The sequence below is a fragment of the Amblyomma mixtum genome, chromosome 6, assembly GCF_055824585.1.
Source record: "Amblyomma mixtum isolate Tamu chromosome 6, ASM5582458v1, whole genome shotgun sequence".
In the NCBI taxonomy this organism is placed as follows: Eukaryota; Metazoa; Arthropoda; class Arachnida; order Ixodida; family Ixodidae; genus Amblyomma; species Amblyomma mixtum.
In genome coordinates, this window is record NC_143017.1 from 147,578,736 (window position 1) to 147,596,754 (window position 18,019).

General features: G+C 49.3%; 1 protein-coding gene across 1 annotated transcript in view; it reads left to right on the top strand.

Annotated features, from left to right (window-relative positions):
• Positions 1–2,457: 2,457 nt before the first annotated feature.
• Positions 2,458–18,019, top strand: part of LOC149340714 (uncharacterized) — a 29,679-nt gene continuing 14,117 nt past the window's right edge. The window contains exon 1 of the mRNA XM_089549547.1: positions 2,458–3,014. Coding sequence (XP_089405673.1) covers positions 2,883–3,014 — 132 coding nt within the window. The 5' untranslated portion in view covers positions 2,458–2,882. The remainder of the gene's footprint in view (positions 3,015–18,019) is intronic.

The following is an 18,019-nucleotide window of genomic DNA, read 5'->3' on the forward strand; positions in this document are numbered from 1 at the left end:
CCCCGGCACGAAAACAGACGACAAGCACGGGCTCGGGCTCTTGAGAGACAACACGGCTCCCGACCCGGTGTATATTATACAGACGTAGCAGGGCCATCGCCCACAGGATTTTACACGGCCGCTGTCGTTCACCAGGAAATGCACGTTGATGGACTCTCCTTTCGAGCCCCGAATTCAATGCGAGCCGAGGAAGTAGCGATAGCGCTTGCTGCCGCCCACGCCAATTCGAGAATCATCATCACGGACTCCCGAAAAGCATGTGATCATTACTTGGCAGGGGAGATCTCCCCTTAGCTGCTTTTATTCTAAGACGGACTGCCACTGATCCAACACCGAAAAGAATCATTTGGGCTCCTGGCCACCAGGGCTTACGAGGTAATGAGGACGCTGACGCGGCTGCCCGAGCGCTTACTCACCGGGCTCCTCATCCCAGCTCTTCTGGCTCGGAGACTAACCAGCCGCTGTTGCGATTCAGGGAAATAATAACGCATTATAGCGACAACCACCGCATTTTCCCGGCCCCTGCAAATGGGCTGAGTAAGACGGAGGAGCGAACTTTAAGGCGCCTGCAGACAGGTACTCTACTCTGTCCTGCAATCATAAAACATTACGATCCTAACACGGATGGGCGATGCCCGCACTGTGGGGAGATTTGTGATATCTTCCACATGGTGTGGGCATGTACTAAAAATCCCCACCTCCCACCTTCCCCTACCCCTTCAAGAGAGGCATGGGAGACTGCCCTTCTGAACTGCTCCTCGCTTGAGTCCCAAAGGGCTCTGGTGAAACGGGCGAGAGACGGGGCCTCGTCATGCAGTGTCCCGGACTCGGGACGCCGACCATGTAGCGGGGCCACTCTGTGGCTCCCAAACTCTATTTCATCAAATAAAAGTTTTCACCACCACCACCGGCAGACTTAATACAACTCCCTTCTCCTGGTGCAGGAAGGCAGTGCTGGTCATCAGCTCGGACCCGAAGATTCAAGAACGGGCACTCGAGCGGGTCAATGAGATCGCTGCCAGCCATGGGCTGGCGGCCATCTAGTACGTGTCTCCTGCAACCTGCTCTAAACGACAAAATAAATTGGTTTGTGGGGAAAGGAAATGGCGCAATACCTGTCTCGCATCTTGATGGACACCTGAACTGCGCCGTCATAAAGGAGTGGAATGGAGGGATAAATAATGGAGTGAGAGAAGACAGGAAGAGAGAGGTATACCTAGTGGAGGGCTCCGTTTAACTAGGATCTTTACGCTAACATCCCACAGCACCCGGCTGGTATGGATTTGTCTATGCTATTAAGCCACCGCTGTGCGCGACAACTCTCCAGAAGCCATGTACAACCGTTTTCGAAAGTTACCAGGCCACCAGGTTTGCTTCCTATCTCTGGACTGTGGCTGTTGAGCCATCCCCACACCTCCATATTTTTCGAGTGCGAAGACAGTCCTCCTCACCATCTCAGTGAACTGCAGCATCAGTGCTGCGATATACGGGCCTCAGCCTCCCACCTTCCTCACTTCCCGCACGGCGCGGTTGAGGTGTCCAGCATGAAGTGACGCAGTTACTGCGCAATTTTCTTTTCCTCAAAACCGATTTTCATTTTCAGCCGCATGGACCAGCAACAGTCAAGGTGGCGTGACGACTTTTGTACATTACAGTACAGCTTTATTTATCTGAATTAGAAACTGTTAATTGGCTTGCATGCGGCCAACTAGACATGTCCTAGGAAGTCAGACTCAGGAGCACGCCTAGCAGACACTGCTCAGTAGGCTAGAATCAGAAGAGAAAAGCTCGAAGCGGTTTTCTTATCTTCGAGTTGAGTTGAGCATTCTTCATTAAAAGGAGCTGGCGTATTCACTGGAGAGGGGGAGCAGGGAGATCATGTTGGAAGTTCACGAGGGTGCTGCTGCGGGCTGGTTGGTCAAACATTGCTTAAAAGGGAACAGTTAATTTGTCCCGTGTTTGCGCTGTTCCCTTTTACGTTACGTTGAGAGGTCAATTCGTGCCTCACGTGCAGACTACCAGACGGAGAGCAGCGTGGTTCGGGCCCAAGCGTCGTTGTTCGGTGTAGCCCAAGCACAAAGTGGTGCGTTATCTTTGATAGCGCATGATTTACAGCAGGATCAGTGGATCCAGTCGCCTCCTTGAACGTACACCTCCCCTCCACTCTCAGCATGCCTCATCGTGCCGTTTGCGCCTTCATCCCGCAGTGACATGACGAACGCCAAGTGCTTTTGTCGAGCGGCTACGGAGCGTTGTCAGAAGACAGCGCGGTCCTCGCTTCCGCTCTTAAAAGAGCAACAAAAAATTCCCGTCCCTCGTTCGCAGCAGGAGGCAAGGGTTCCGCCAATTCTGAGCCAACGACGACGACGTGAGAACGGTTCGTCTATGCGTCAGCCCTCGCGACGCGGCCAACGCGGCAAGGACTAGCTTTCGCCGGGCGATAGCAGAAGAGCAAGAAAGAGCGAGCGAGCGAGAGAGGTGGGAAGGACGGAAGAGGAACTCGACATGGGCGCCCACTCACTCGCCCAGAGAGAACCGCACGCCCGCGTCGGCCGGTCGGCACGGCGCACTCTTCGGCGAGCGACGGCACGACGCGCCCGCAGCGCGTTATCCGAACAGCAAGTGCCCGCACGGCGCGAGCAAGATCTTCCCTACCTTTAAATATACCGCGTGAAAGCAACGGGACCGATTGTGCACAGTGTGCGCTGCTATCTTCCTAGAGTGCGCGTTGATTGCAACCCCTCGGCTACAACCCAAATGGCAGCGGGAATTTCGTCTTGCCGCACAGCGGTGCGCGGCGCCGTGTGGTGAGGGGAGACGCCCTTGTGCAACCAGCGTTGTGAATAATGCTCTGAGCGGACCGGGGACTAACACGGCCAAGGATGGGCGACCAGGAAACCGCGGGCACATCCAGGAACAGCAACGGCCACAACAGCCACCACCACCTGCAGACGCAACTTAACAACCACACTGCGCCCACCAGGACAGCGGAGGACACCTGTTGCCCGGAGGATGTGAGTGCGAAAGCGAACGACTGCGTGCGCTGGTTCGGTGCAGCATGCGCGGTAGCAACGGGAGCGCTCTATAGCGGGTGTTCTTAGCGGCGTGTGTACCCGTACGCGCGCGCGGCGGTCCCTTGGACGCCAGTCGGGGCGACCTTCACGGATGAACGCGTGCGGGCGGCGAAAGAGGCACCGAGAGCGCGCGATCGGGAGCCAACCGAACGTTCGGTCACGGCGGCATTGTGCGCTCCATTAAATGGATGGATTCCGGTGATGTCTCGTTTGCTTTTTTCGAGCCATGGTGATTTATTTGCTGCAGATTCCGGTGCACCGGCCAGGTTTTTTCGGATGGGCGAGTGAACAGGCATCAAGATTCACCCACTAAGTGGCAGAACAAAAATAATGAAGTGCTTCTTTTTAAAGGATAACTGCTCGAGATACTGACCGAGAACTAACATGGTGACGTGTGCTAAAAGACAACGATGTCCGGTGGCCTTGAGCCAAAGGGGACAAGTATGTTGAATAGTGAGCATTCTGTAGGTGGTGTCATGTGTGTATTTTTGGCGAAAATGAAATGGACGTGGATGAAAGCGTAACACCTACAGCCGGCAACGGCGTTAGACAGTGTCTCTGCTTATAGAACCTTTTTGCGGTAACTATTGCGACTGCTGCTCAAGACTTAGGTGCATGGTGTATGGGGGATCTTCATAATACTTCATTGTGGGCCAAACTTCCCAATAATTTTGGTGGAGGGACACGTTCAAAACTAGAAAAAAATGATAAAGCCTCATCTCTGTCGACCCATCGGCTCAGAATTCGGCCTGCGCGTCGAAAAAAGGCCATAGTTTTGCTTCTCAACGTGTGAGGGTACAACGTGCACGATATAAAGTTCAACCTAGTTTTATAACGAAGTTGAGGGGGCCTGGCGATTACTTCGTTATAGCCGTATAGCTTAATTACAGCCCGTGTTGCCGGAGCTTCCAAGGGGAATTGTTATTCCCTCGTTATATCCATTATTTCGTTATAAAACTGTTTCGTTATCACGAGGTTCGACTTTATATTACCGCTGTCTAGTCCCTAATGGGCATCTACCTTAGCGATTCGGGTACATGCGCAGCGTTCGTATACTAATGTTAGACGCGAGCGAGGTCGCTTTTGTTTCGTATTCTTTTCTCGGGAGGCGAGGGGGAAATACGCGTGCTTCTTTTGTGTGCACCGAGCAACCGGCGCAGCCTTGGAATTCTGAAAGAAAAAAAAAAGGGAAGTGGACAGCGTGATGTTGTGACGTGGACGTCGTCGTTGGGCAGCTTTCATTCAAAGTCGATAATGCACGTACTTACCTTCACAGGGATCAAGTCAAGCGCGATCTTTTTCGTGCGCTGCCTCTTGATCTCCTCTCCTAGAGCTGCTCGGCTTTTCCTTTAACTCTACGCATGGCCTTGAACATTGGCGGAAAAGTATCTGCTTGCGCGTACAGACTAGAGCCTTTCGCAAGCCGAGGTAGCTTGTCGTCCGTTTGTGAGGGGCAAGATATATCTTTTGTGTACAGTCCGTTTTCGGCTTCACACCGTATGTTCTTTCTTTTTTTGCTTTCACGAGAGCGAGCGGTTTCATTGTCATTCCCCAGATAAGTAGACTGTACTGCTTTCCAAGGCCGTTCTCAGTTCGCTATACTTACGAGTTCGTTGATGCTATGTAGCGTTAAGGACGCCATGGGCATTAATTTCGTTGAGGCCAGAAATAATGCAAACACAAGAACAGAACATAAATTTTGTGCGCCTGTAAGTTGTAAAGGGAAAAAATGGAAAACGCGTAGGACAAACGTAAACGTCACTTAGAAAAGCAAAGGAAAAAAAAAAGAAGTTCTGTAAAACGAAATTTCGCGAACAAAAAGCAAACGAACCACGACAGCTTCTGTCACGCTTTAGTTTGTCACCGACATGGCCAGAAAAAAATAGTTGTTTATTCGGTGCGATGATGTCTGACGTTTATTTCATAGCCTTCGCAAAGTGAAGGCGCTGTTCTAAAGCCAAGTAAGCCAAATTTAGGTCTTCCTGCAGGGCGTTATAAAGCAACGCCAATTTCATACCTGCCTAAAAAACTAAAAAAAAAAGCAATAAACGAAACCGCGCATAACAGTAATTCTGCTCATTTTCCTGCCTATACACAAAATAACCTGTTTTTAGAATAGCCCATCTAGAATAAGTTTTTTGCCTTCATTTAAATTTAGCTCCTGTCGACAGTCGTCGACATCCGTGTAGAGCTTCGTTAAAAATGCGACAGAGAGCTGGCCTCTTTTCCTCTTAGTTTAACGACCCTCCGGACAGTCTGCGCTCATCCTATGCACCTCATGGATTTGTCTGATGAGAATGAACTGAGTCGAGCATAATTAAGGCATAGTCCTGCAGTATCAACGGCCACGCATATACACCGGAGGCGCATACATACCCAACAATTCTGGACAAAAGCACTTTCGAAAGGGAAAGAGCATGAACGCATATTTTTGTTCATATATTGTTGCGAAAGCAACACTACGCGAGTCGCCGAGCCATTTCGCGGAGCCCAGGAAAGGCCATACTGCGCATGCTTGTCGCTGCGCGGGTGACTCAAAGGCGCCGCCGCCGCGCTCGCCAGTTGCGCATGCGCAGTAGCGGCCCATAGCTAGCGTGCCGGGGCCGCCGCCGCTGCCGCGCGCTCTCCATCGCCTCTCTCTCTCTCCTCGTTGTTTTCGCAATCCTCCAGGTTTAACCAGAGCTAAACCACTGCCAATTTTTGTAAGATTTCACTATAGGAATCAATATATCCGCAGAATTCCCATCCACAGGCTTCCATTCGTTTGCTATTAACGTTTTTATGACCGTCAAAAGCGTTCTCCATTGGTTTTCTTTGGCAGTCTTAGCTGCTTCATGGGAGCGATGGAAACACTTGAAAAGAAATCTTTTGCTGCATGCCGGAAGAATGGACCGCTGCATTCAATATATCTTTAACAGTCCCTTATAATTTTCCTATATTCAAAATTTTTGCCCAGAAATGTTGGACATGGGAGGAGGGGTGACGAAAAGCAAGAGAACCTGAAGGCATACAGAAACGGGACCATGCGAGGAGTGGTAATTAGCAAGAGCGACGCATCTACGCTCGTTTATGCTCAGGTTAAACTGACGGGTCTATGAAACATAAGGGCCACTAAACAGCAACGAAAGGTAAAAAAGAAAAATCAGCCGCAGAAGTGCACGCATCGAGATGCATGACGCAGTACAAGCCAGCAGCAATAAAGTATCACAGGGTTGTAATTAAAACAGCCAGAACAGGTATGCGTTACACGAAGGCGGAGCCCGAGGGCAGGGTCAAAGCTAATAGCGGGGAACGTGGCAATATCCGGTCGGCGTACCATCTTCTGAGCGCAGGGACGACGGTGCGAGTCGATTCGACGATTTTAGCGCACCTCTGGACCATTTCTGCTCCCTTTCACTGTTTCAAAGACGGCGGTGCAGGCAGGGGCCTATTATTTTTATTTCCTTTTCGGTTGCCCCAACCTATTCAATGTTTCAAAGACGATGTCACTCTGCTGTCGGAAGTGGTTGCAGGAGAGAACAGTGGAAATTTCGACAAAGCTTTTCTTTGTGGCAGTGCTAGAGCAGATTTTCTGAAGAGGCACTTGATTCATGACCACGACTGGATAACGAATTGCTGCTTTAAAAGACATAGCGAAAGAAATTATTAACCTTAGACAGACATGGCGCATGGCGTTCTTTTAGGCGTTTAAAGTTTGTTTGTTTTTGACCAGGTTTACGCAGGGCGTTTGTTTCACTTAACCAGAAGCAAGTATTTCAAAACGCAGCCGCGCCATGGCCAGGAATTCTGGACAGGCGCATTTTTCGACGGGAAGTTGTTTATGAACGCAATTTTTTGCATATGTCGCAAGAATCCACTATAAAAATCAATATATCCGCGGGTCTCCTATCGGCAGGCTTGCGTTTTTTTGTTATTTACGTTTTTGCTATGGTCAAAAACGTCCACTATTGGTTTTCTCTGGCAGTTTAAGCACTCGATGCCAGGGATCGACAGACTTTAAAAATGAAAGATTTTGCTAAGCATCAGAAAAATGGACCATTACCTTCAGCATTTCAATAACAGTACTTAATGATGTTCCGCAGTTGCCTCACAATTATAATTGATGCCCACGGATCTTAGATTGTTTAGTTAAGGCCAGTTACTAACTTTTCCAACTATCCTGTGTACACTCGTGAGACCAATTACAGAGAGAGTCAACAGCGACTTCGAACAGTACATTTTTCTTAAAAAGGTGTAATTTAATGCATTTTTTACTGTACACACTTCCTATGCTCTCTGACAACCAGGCCAACACATGAGAGGACGCTAAAGTCATGTAAAAATACGCACAAGCAAAACAACTCATGGCGGGCTTTGCGTAAGTGCCTTCATAAATTGTACGCATGCATATATTACATTTTTGTTGCAAATTTAAACTGTTGCAGTCTGTTCATCGTCGGGTGGCTTTTTTCTGCGCAGTCAGTGAACCAAGCGTAACAAACACCGGACATTGCGACCGCGCGCTGAAAGCGGTTGCGCCTACGCGGACTTGCAGGCCACGGCAGAGGGGGATATCCTAAGAAGATTCTTGCTCGTTGTTGTGATCTGTACGCTTTATCCGAGCCTGCGTTAAAGTCATCGCTATAGAAAAATGACGTTATCGGAGATTTCTTTCGACGCTGTACACCTAATGTTGCGAAAATTTTCGCCCATTTGCTACGGATGTAGATTAAAGATGTAGTTTATTACTTTTAACTAGTTATAACCAGTTGACTGAGGGTTGAGAGTGCTCCCAAGCGTGCGACCGCCAACAGCAGTGCTTCAGTTTTATTTCTGCAAGTGGTGGTGGTTGTGTACAGAACAAGGCGAAATCAAAACAAGGAAATATGATAGAAAGAAAAATCAATACAAAGAAAGAGAGGAGGTCCTGTGACAGGTCCTTTAGCGGGAAGCAGAACTACGCAGCGCGCGACTATACAATGGTATGAACAGTTCTTAACGGCAGTCCATTGTGTGCCCATCACTGCCTTTGACTTCCTGTTGGCGCTGATGGGTTAAAGCAAAGGTACTGGGGACTCCGGCTACAGTTTCAGTCCCTAAGTACAGAGCCCGTTCTGGCCTGAACTGCGCTGATGGTTTCAAGCAAGGGTACTGAAGAGTTCCGGTTAAAGATTCAGTCCTTACAAACAAGGCCTGTTTTGGCCTCTACTGCACCCGGCATGTGTACACGTACTCTCAGTGCCGGAGTGTTTTTGGTTCAAAAATAAATAAAAAGGCTTTGCAGCGTCATTTGCATGACGCGGTCCCGTTCGCCGATACATCCGCTGCTCGGCTGCGCCTCTGCGCATCCGGCGGTGCGTGCCCCACCGATGACGCCAGCGCCGTGGGTGCCTGCGGTGCGAGGACAGCGCCGTGAGGGATCCGCAGGGGTGCGGACTGGCTTTCGGCGGGGCGCCGTCGATCACGACGTCAGCTGATCCGGCTTACAATGACTTTCTGTGGACGAAGCAAAGAAGCTCGTGCGCTAAGTACTGCCCGCAAGTGTGGTTAGGATTAGAGTGCGCGTATAATTTGCAAGGGAATGAAATGGAACCAGGCGAGACATGTATAATGCGGAGAAAAGATAACCGACGACTTGTTTGGGCAATAGGGCGAATATAGGGAAAGGAGAAGTGGGCAGTGAAGTAGACACATGAGCTGGAAAGCTTGCTGAGATAGTTAATAAGCCACGACTGGCGCATTGTATGCGTGGCCAGTTGGAGCTCAATACCGGATGTTCTAGTCCTGCAGTATAGAAGGCGTATAAAACCTGTGTAGTGGTGGTAGTGACTATGATGATCGCGAGCGCACGTGCCACTATCGGTGAGAGCAAGAAAGCCTTTAGCGCACTTCATAGTGTCGTACAGGCGCCCAGAAGAAACGGTGATCGATCGGCGAATTAGGGCTCTATACATATCACAGGGGTAAAGTGGCTTGTGTACTTTTCGCAAAAGCACCATGACGAAGACTGATATACTCCGAGCAGCCGGTTTAACGGTGCACACTGGAGCCCTCTCATGCCTACCCGCTTAAATAACTGATATTAGATATTAGAGAAGCCAACAGCCACAGAAACCAAGGAGAACAGCGGATTTTTTTAATATATATATATATATATATATATATATATATATATATATATATATATATTGTAGTGTTGATCAAGTAAGAATATTACTGTCGCGTAGAGCACCGAACGCGTAATTCGGAGGTCGTGGGTTCGGATCCCACCGGCTGCATGTGGTTGTTTTTTCTTCTGCTTTTCTAATCAATTATCTTTAAGCGACAGTAATATTCTTACTTGATCAACACCACAAAAAATATATATATATATTAAAAAAATCCCCTGTTCTCCTTGGTTTCTGTGGCTGTTGGCTTCTCTCATATTTATAACGAGCCCCTCATTCCCTTCCCTTGTTTGCTTGATATTAGATATTGTCACCGACAAGCGGTTGACGGTCACAGGGAAGGTTTACTGTGACTAGCTGGGATGCGCAATGCAGCAGGGAGTTTAAAAGAGTAAGACGAAGAAACCGCTAGCCCCTAGAATGGCCAAGGCTAGGCAAGTACCAGGTAATACAGTTCGGCCGCGTGACGGCGCCACTAGAGTGGTTAGCATTGTGGAAATATAGTTGTGCAGCAACGGAGTCGTATACTAGCGCGGACATGCAGCGGACTACGCAGGTCAGGTGACTACGCGCAGCGGTCAGATGAAAATACACGCCCGCCACTGTGCATGCGTAGTCTACACTCGGCTCCTCCACTATACTTCTATACATTAGTACTTCTCTGCACTGCTAAAACTCAATTTTCCTTCTGCAGTGGATAGGTTAAACCCGCTAAAATGACACGAACACAAGGGGAGATGTACAGGACGGCTTTAGTGCCGTCGTATCCACAAACTGTCTTTCAATTTTGTTGCGCCAACTCGCCCATCAAGCCACTTGTCCTACAGCTTTAGCGTTGCACAACCGAAAGTACATAACGGCGCTCCCTGCCCATCGCCGCCGGGCTAAAAGTCAGCCGTGCACCTTTCCCAGCGCGCGCCACTTTGCGGCCCACGCCGCTGGCGCTATACGTCTCCTGGCCACTCCGCGTAGGGCAGCGTGGGAGTCGCGACGGCGTTTGTATATGCGGGCCACCGCTCCATGCACATCTGGGCGAAGCTGTCTCCTTCTGGACGTCGCGCCACACTCGCCGCCGCCCCCGGACTGTGTGCGTGTGTGGGAGGGGGGCACGTACAAAGAGACAGCACCTCTGGTTCCCGTTCTGCATACACTGTGTGTATGCACGCACACAGGCACACTGCGCTGCCCAAGCGCACGCTCTTATTGCAGAGGAGGTGGGTGAGCGAGGCACGACGACCAGATGGTGCCGCCGCCGCGGCACGCGCGCGAGGCAACGCAAAAAGTGGGTCGCATCTGAGCGCCAAGGTCTTTTCCTCCGGTCGGCGGCCCGCAAGGATTTAGTCGCCGAGTGTCTACAGGCTGAGGACCGTATCCGCCTCCCCTCCTCCTTCGGTCCGTGCTAGCCTCCTGCTCCGCGGGACCGTTTTGTTCCAGTCCTTCACTCAAAGAAGGCACGGCGCATCTCTCAGTGCACATGGGTGTCTCCGATCAGTGAACCCGTTGCTGCGCGTTCCCAGCAGGGCCTGATGTAAGAGGAGTTAACCCATTTAATCCATCTCTGCAATCTATACCCGTACCCGCAGGGAGAATGACATGTGGCCAGACAGAGATGCCACCTGTGCATAATTTTATCCAGTAAGGCAGCAAGCGCACGGGATGAGATGCGAAAAGCTAAGGGAGACAGTGACAGCAGAGACCAAAGACAATTGGTTCAACTGCTGTGTGCTCTGAAACGCGCTCCCGCCCACCAATTTATGATGTTGTTCGTCTCCGCCACATCCAGGCCAGAGAACTGGCAAAGGAAACGTGGCCCACTACTTTCCTTCTCGCTGCAAAAGCCACCTCTCTTTACGGTGACATTAAGCACAAAGTGGCCGTGTTTTTATTAAGAACATTATTGGGCCAACAAAACATTTTAATTCAGCAGGGACGCACAGAAGCGCTGCTGCAGAAAATGAACACGCATTTTCGACTACATATATATGTCTGTCCGGCTTCCGTCACATTAACACCTAAGTGAAAAACACGAGACGTACATGAAACTGACCTCTTAAAGCTAGTAATAATTGGAAATAGATCAATTTTATTGCCATCCCCTTTGAATCGGGGCGGTGGCCAGTGCCGCCTTGCCTAGTAAAATTAATGTCGATCTTTCTTTTTTATTTCGCGCATCTTTAACTTTCAGTTCTATTCGTTGCCATTTTAAGCTATTTCCTTCATATTATAAACCTGAGCGCCGCCAAACGGCTACGAAGGAAAGCTTGTAGTTGTAAGGCTCTAATAATGCAGGTGGATATTAGCATAATTATTCTTTTTTTGCGAAAACATATAAAACGTTAGAGGATTCACTCATCCCCAATAAGAGTTGTCGATCACTTCGTCCTCATCCGTTGGCCACCCTGGTTAGCACACGTGGAACGAGTGCACCGATGAGCATGGTGCTGGGTTCGAGCCCCATGTTAGGACGAATTTTCGTGCGCATATGAAGATTTGAAAGTATTCTTCCCACCTGTAAAGGTGCGGTTCCATCTTCGGGGATTCCGCTAACGACATCGAGTTCAGAAGCTGAACCTCTGCGGAGTCTTCGGTCGGAATAGGGCATTCATCTACGCATGCGCAGAACAATAACGCCCCTTGTGTTACTGTCCTGCGCATGCACGCTGGCGCCCGACTGTTCCCGTATCACTCTAATCGACAGTCTCCCTATTCTAAAACTCCCCAATGCCGACGTTTCCCTGTATATTACAGACACCCCAGTGACAGGCCGCTCCGTTTCACAGCCGGGAATTCCTTGCAAGTGGACGACGAAGAAACTAACGGAAATACTTAAATTAAACTGAGGAAAGCACGACGTACGATATATGGAAGGGAATATTTTGGAGGGGTACGTTTGAGAAACACGAAAAGAGGAATGTATTTAATGAAAATGGTATGGCAAAGACAGCGAAGTGGCCCATTGAGAACCAATTCGATAAGTGACGAAATCCGGGCGGATTTAAAGAGCAATAGACTTGAACGGGACTGCTATCCTGCGAATAGATAGCCGGAGGTCCGTTTGGGCAATGGAGTGTATTCTAAGGGGCGGAATCCAGTAAGGTAGTGCATACAAAAAGGCAGGGAGAAGGAATAAGGAAATTCGCGGAGATGTCTGGTGCCTCGGCAAGCGCGCGACAGGGTTAAGTGCAAAGCAATAGGCATTTGTGGTGCAACGAACGTGAGTGGATAATGATGATGATGATGATCAGACGACAACGACCGCGAGCGCCCGTTCGGGGCAACGCGCCCTTGGGCGTCGGAGACGTGCACCTCTGGCGCCGAGAGGAACCTCGTCAGTGGCGCACGCTGGGTCAACAATAGCCCGCCGGGGGCTCCGCGCTTTGCTGCGTCCCGCTGCGACAAAGCACATCCCGGAAACTCGCGACAGTGAACTCGTACGCTACGGCGTGTACCCAGCCGCCGCCGAGAGCGCGCAAGGCGTCCAGTGGCGCATAAGCCAGAAATGTCGCACCCACCTTCCCCGTGTGTTTTATACCTTATGCCTGCGAAGCGGGGTTGCTGGAAACGGGGGTCCAGCGAAGCAGTGGGTGGCAGTTTTGATGTTATTAGATTCAGGTGCGTAGGTGTTCAAGGTGTCATACCGATCGACACACAAAAAACGCCCAAAACGTCATCATATATGCCATCTTCAATCTCTCTCCTCCTCTCTATTAGCTTGTCTTACGCAGGGAAGCATTGCGGAGCCATTTGGCCATCGCAGCACGAAGGCTGCCTCGTTGAGTGCATGAAGTATGGCACACGTTTCATTTTGTTCAACGCGAATTTAACCCATAAGGAGGAACCCAAAGTTTAATTAGAACATGTTCGGTAACCAGTGGTCATCATCTCCTTCACAGGTTTCTCCCATCTTTATATGGGGCTCACTGTTATTGATAATGCCTCTCCACTTCGACCTACCATTAATCCATACCGTCTTGAGCTTCTCCACCCTTAGACCTTCCTCCACGTCACCTTTCCACACCTTCCACCACCAACTTCACGTTTCATCGCATTCTTTCCAATGCGTTCGTCGTCATTCCGCATCACATGACCAAACCGTTGCAGACTTCCTTCTTGACCGTAAAATGACACTGACAAGTCCCACGTGTGTGGTTGTTCCGGACTCTGCCCTCTCTTTGTCATTCCACATGTTGATTGCCGCGTCCTCATTTCCGCGGCCTTCATCTTTTGAACGCAATCCTTATTTAAGGGCGTTGCTTCGGTTTCATAAGGCATGAATGGCCTCGCCACTTAAGCTGAACCGGCATCTGAACCCCCCAGAGGTAACCCTATGACGTCGTCGCAACCTGCACACCGTGGGAGGTGGCAGGTAAAATAATGGTTGGTCGCGAGATGTTGTTCGACAAGAGCAGCCCGGGTCTCACAAGCCCCACCGGTGGCAGCGCCTGCCATCGCAGGACAGTGACACCTCGCTTAACGGCTGCACCACTGAGCCAGGAGTTGCATGAGGACTCCGGCAATCTATGAATGTGAAGTATGAAGAATGACCAATCCCGCATAGATGGGAATTAGCCCAGTAGTGCTACCGAATCATACCATTAAGGTGGAACTCGCTTATGGGTCCCCTGAAATTTTTTTGTCACTAAAGGCACCTGAAACAAAGGTGCCGATGAGATAACGCGTTTACATGATGACACAACTTAAAAAAGCTTCCACGGACCATTTACGAAAATCATCCATAATTTAACCTAATTTGTCGGGAGTAATTACTCAATAGCATCTGCCTAACCGCCGTCATACGGCTACAAAGAAAAGCTAGCAGCAGCTTTCTCAGAATCTTCCCAGTTAAAGAAAAATAGCTATACTTTGGCCTAACAACCTTTCTTGGCTGTGTGCGTACTGAAATGTACATTTCAGTATGCACATTTCGTATGTACATTTCAACCGTTGCGGCTGTTGAAAGGTTTTACCTTGCTTTTGCCTTCGGTTTTCCAAGACACGTATGACGTTGGTAAATATTACAAGGGCCACCGGTTTGGCTTCTCCACTGTGCATTGCGACTCATGTGATATCGTCAGCGCCCCACTGAACGGCGAAAGGAACAGTCTCTTTCACTCCCTTGTCCTGGAGTTCCAGAGGTGCTACAGGAATCCCGCTATGTGGCAAGGCAGCAAACCTCGGTGGCCTCTATACTAGCGCACTTGTGTCACGAAAATGAGAGAAGGAGAGAACTAAAGAAAGAATTACAAGGAGAAAAAGAAAGAAAGAAAGAAAGTCGGGGTCGTGCACGGACGGCAGCACATGGCGACGCGACGTCGTGCGCGGCAACGTTGGCCCGTCGCGCGTGCGTTGGCGGCGGCAGTTGCGACGCCTGCCCCAAGGACGCGCGTTTGTTTTCCCTTTCCGCGCTGGGCCAAATGAGTGTGCCTTTTTCCTGTCGAGCGGAACGCCCCGCGGTCCGTTTCGAGCGGCCTCTTGCTACATGCACAGCGCTCGGGTGTCGACGGCGGTCCAGCTGCGTGGGAAGAATCCTTGGCGGTTTAGCATTGCTAAGCACGAAATCAAGACTTCTTTTTGGGCTAGTTGGTGCATTTTGAACCCAAGAAAAGTAGCAGCGCTAAAGCATGCAACCACAGAGGAAAGAACAGCACACAAGCGCTGACTGTCAACTTCGTGGTGACTGAGCACGAAATATTGCGCGAAAGCACGGCTTTTTTGCAAGTGGACACCACTGCCTCATGTACATGAAAGCGCGATTGAGGTGTCCACTGACCTAGGGAGCCAGTTATGCGCGTCTTCAACTTTTTCGTCGTCAGTGCCAATATATCCAATGTACGCTGGCGGCCTATTTTCGAGTGCCACGTTTCTACAGCAATGTTGTCAGCGCCAACGCGTATTGCTCGCCGTGTTTCTGCCTCAGCGTTGTCCGCGTCAACGCATGCAGCGCACATCTTTCTGTCACTACCGCCACATAGCTCAAAGCGCGAGTATTAGCTTGATAGAGCCGCCGTGGTGGCTCATTGGTTATGGGCCTCGGCTGCTGACCAGAAAGTCGCGGGTTCGATCCCGGCCGCTGCAGCCGAATTTCGATGGAGCCAAAATTCTGAAGACCCGTGTACTGTGCGGTGTCAGTGCACGTCAAAGAACCTCAGTTGGTCGATCTTTCCGGAGCCCTTCACTACGGCATCCCTCATAGCCTGAGTCGGTTTGGGACATTAAACACCCATAAACCAAATCATCAACATTTTGAAATTTGATTTTAGCCGAAGGAGGTCAGTATTTCTGGCACGCATGTCACAGCTATATAGCTGGCTATTGAGTACAGCTACAGTATATGTCACAGGGGAAAAATAGAAAGTGCTGGAATAAAGGAACCCGCGAGACAACAGTATCTTTGGAATTTAGTACCGTGGTTTTGAGTTTTGAGGCATTGCTAAGCGAACTCAGTACACACTATTGAAGATCAGGGGGTTCCACATCATACTTAAGCGCTGTCGACTGGCCGTCTGCTCAATCTCATCACCGCCTTAGGGCCGTCGCTTGGCTAAGTAGGATTTCCCATTACATGCAAAGACTGGCAACTTTTGGATCCGCATCAAGGAACCGTGAACGGGAAACACGCGTAAAATGCCCGAAAGTGTATTGCTATGGCTTCCGCGACATTAAGCGGCAGTTCGATTGCTGCATTCAGAGCAATGTGAACGAGAACATGACAGCAAGTTTTTATAACTAAACTTCCACTTACGCTTTCATCTCACGGCCGGATCATTCAACTTCAGTGTTTTTACTGTTTGTTGCGACTGCTAGACTTCCCTCTGCAAGGGTAGCTATAATTGCGAGTTAAGCACTGCTACATGAGCTGCTCGTTTGAAGAAAAATAGGCCACTATAACTCTGGGTCACTTTTGACCGCGCAGAGAGGGGGGGGGGGACGAAGCTGCACTTTCCGCTTTATCTTCTCTGTAGTGGAGCGATTGTAAAATATATCTTCGATGCTGGATTTGTGTCAAGGTCGAAATTAGTTTTGCTAACGTCCGCTACTGTCATGTATAATGGTCCCCTGGAAGTTTGTCAAGCTGTGTGCACAACTTTTAGTCCAGTGTGACCAACCAGGTTTTTCTGGTAACTAAAATTGTATTGATTGATCGATTGACTGACTGTTTGATTGATTGATTGATTGATTGATTGATTGATTGATTGATTGATTGATTGATTGATTGATTGATTGATTGATTGATTGATTGATTGATTGATTGATTGATTGATTGATTGATTGATTGATTTTCTAGCCGTCTTTGTTAGATTCGTTGCTATACAGCGACCGTGATTCGAGCCCTGAACCAAGACGAATTTTTCTACCTAAGTTTCTGAGAAAGTTGCGCAGCTTTCTTTTCTGCAAGTGTGGCTGTACGCTAAGGCGGACACTAATGGGCAATTAAACTCTTAACTCTAGAGGAAACTAAGCCCCAAGGAAGATGTCGCTCGGTAGTCGCTCCGCGTAGTCCGAGAGCACGGTTGCAGCAGGTTGACTGGAATGGAAAAGAGAACATGGCGTACAGGCATCACCCAATATAGGGTTTCGTCAATGCCTTGCCTGCCTCTTCAAAGTATGCTTCATAGCGTGCCGCTGAAGAAAGAGCAACACACGAAACTTTAAGTTGTCGTTAGAGGTCGTATGTCACGGTGACTTCTGTTGCTTGGTGGTGCATGGGTATTCTTTTGTGGCATCTGCGAATAAGCATCGAAGTATAAGCTGAGCTCAGCAGGCGTTTGCTGACACCATCATCGTCCGAACAACGCTGCAGATGAGTTTCTGTGCGATGTCCCTTCTGAAACGTTGCATATGAGTCGTTTGTATGGAATTATGAGAATATGGAGTCCATATGATGCGGAAAAATTTATAGACATGTATACGTTTTTTGTATGGAGTCCATAAGCTTTCCATGAAATTTTTATATAACTTCCATAAAATCTGCATAACGTCCTATGGAGTCCGTAAGTTTCCATAAGCCTTTCTATAAAGTCCATACCGGCTCCATACACTAATTATAATCCATATGGAAATATATAGAAACATGGGACTCGATTTATGGGAATTTCAGTAGGGATATTTTAAAGTTCATATATATATATATATATATATATATATGTGTGTGTGTGTGTGTGTGTGTGTGTGTGTGTGTGTGTGTGTGTGTGTGTGTGTGTGTGTGTGTGTGTGTGTGTGTGTGTGTGTGTGTGTGTGTGTGTGTGTGTGTGTGTGTGTGTGTGTGTGTGTGTGTGTGTGTGTGTGTGTGTGTGTGTGTGTGTGTGTGTGTGTGTGTGTGTGTGTGTGTGTGTGTGTGTGTGTGTGTGTGTGTGTGTGTGTGTGTGTGTGTGTGTAACTGGGGATTTCCTCCGTATGTTCCCTAGCCGCAGTGCAAACTTACTCGTATGGTATGGATTTCCTCGTTTTAACACGTCGTAACGGTATATTTAGTTAAATAAACGTGCACCGGACATCCACCGCGCCAGACTTTTCACGACTCGCCTCTAAACAACGTTCGTAGAATAATACTCATTTGGAAGCGCAGAGTTTAAAGCCGGCCGCAGGCAGCGACTGCTCTGCGTCGGAAAGCCGGCTCGGACACGTCTCTGCATAGAACGATATAGCGAGGAAAACGCTCGACGAGGAGGACCGCCAAAGACGTCCTCGAGACACAGCGATCGAGGTCCGAGAACGTCTCCCGCGAGAGACGTTGTCGGACTGACCGGACGACATTCCGCGCACGGTGGCAAAGACCGAGTAGAAAGCCTCCAGAGGCTC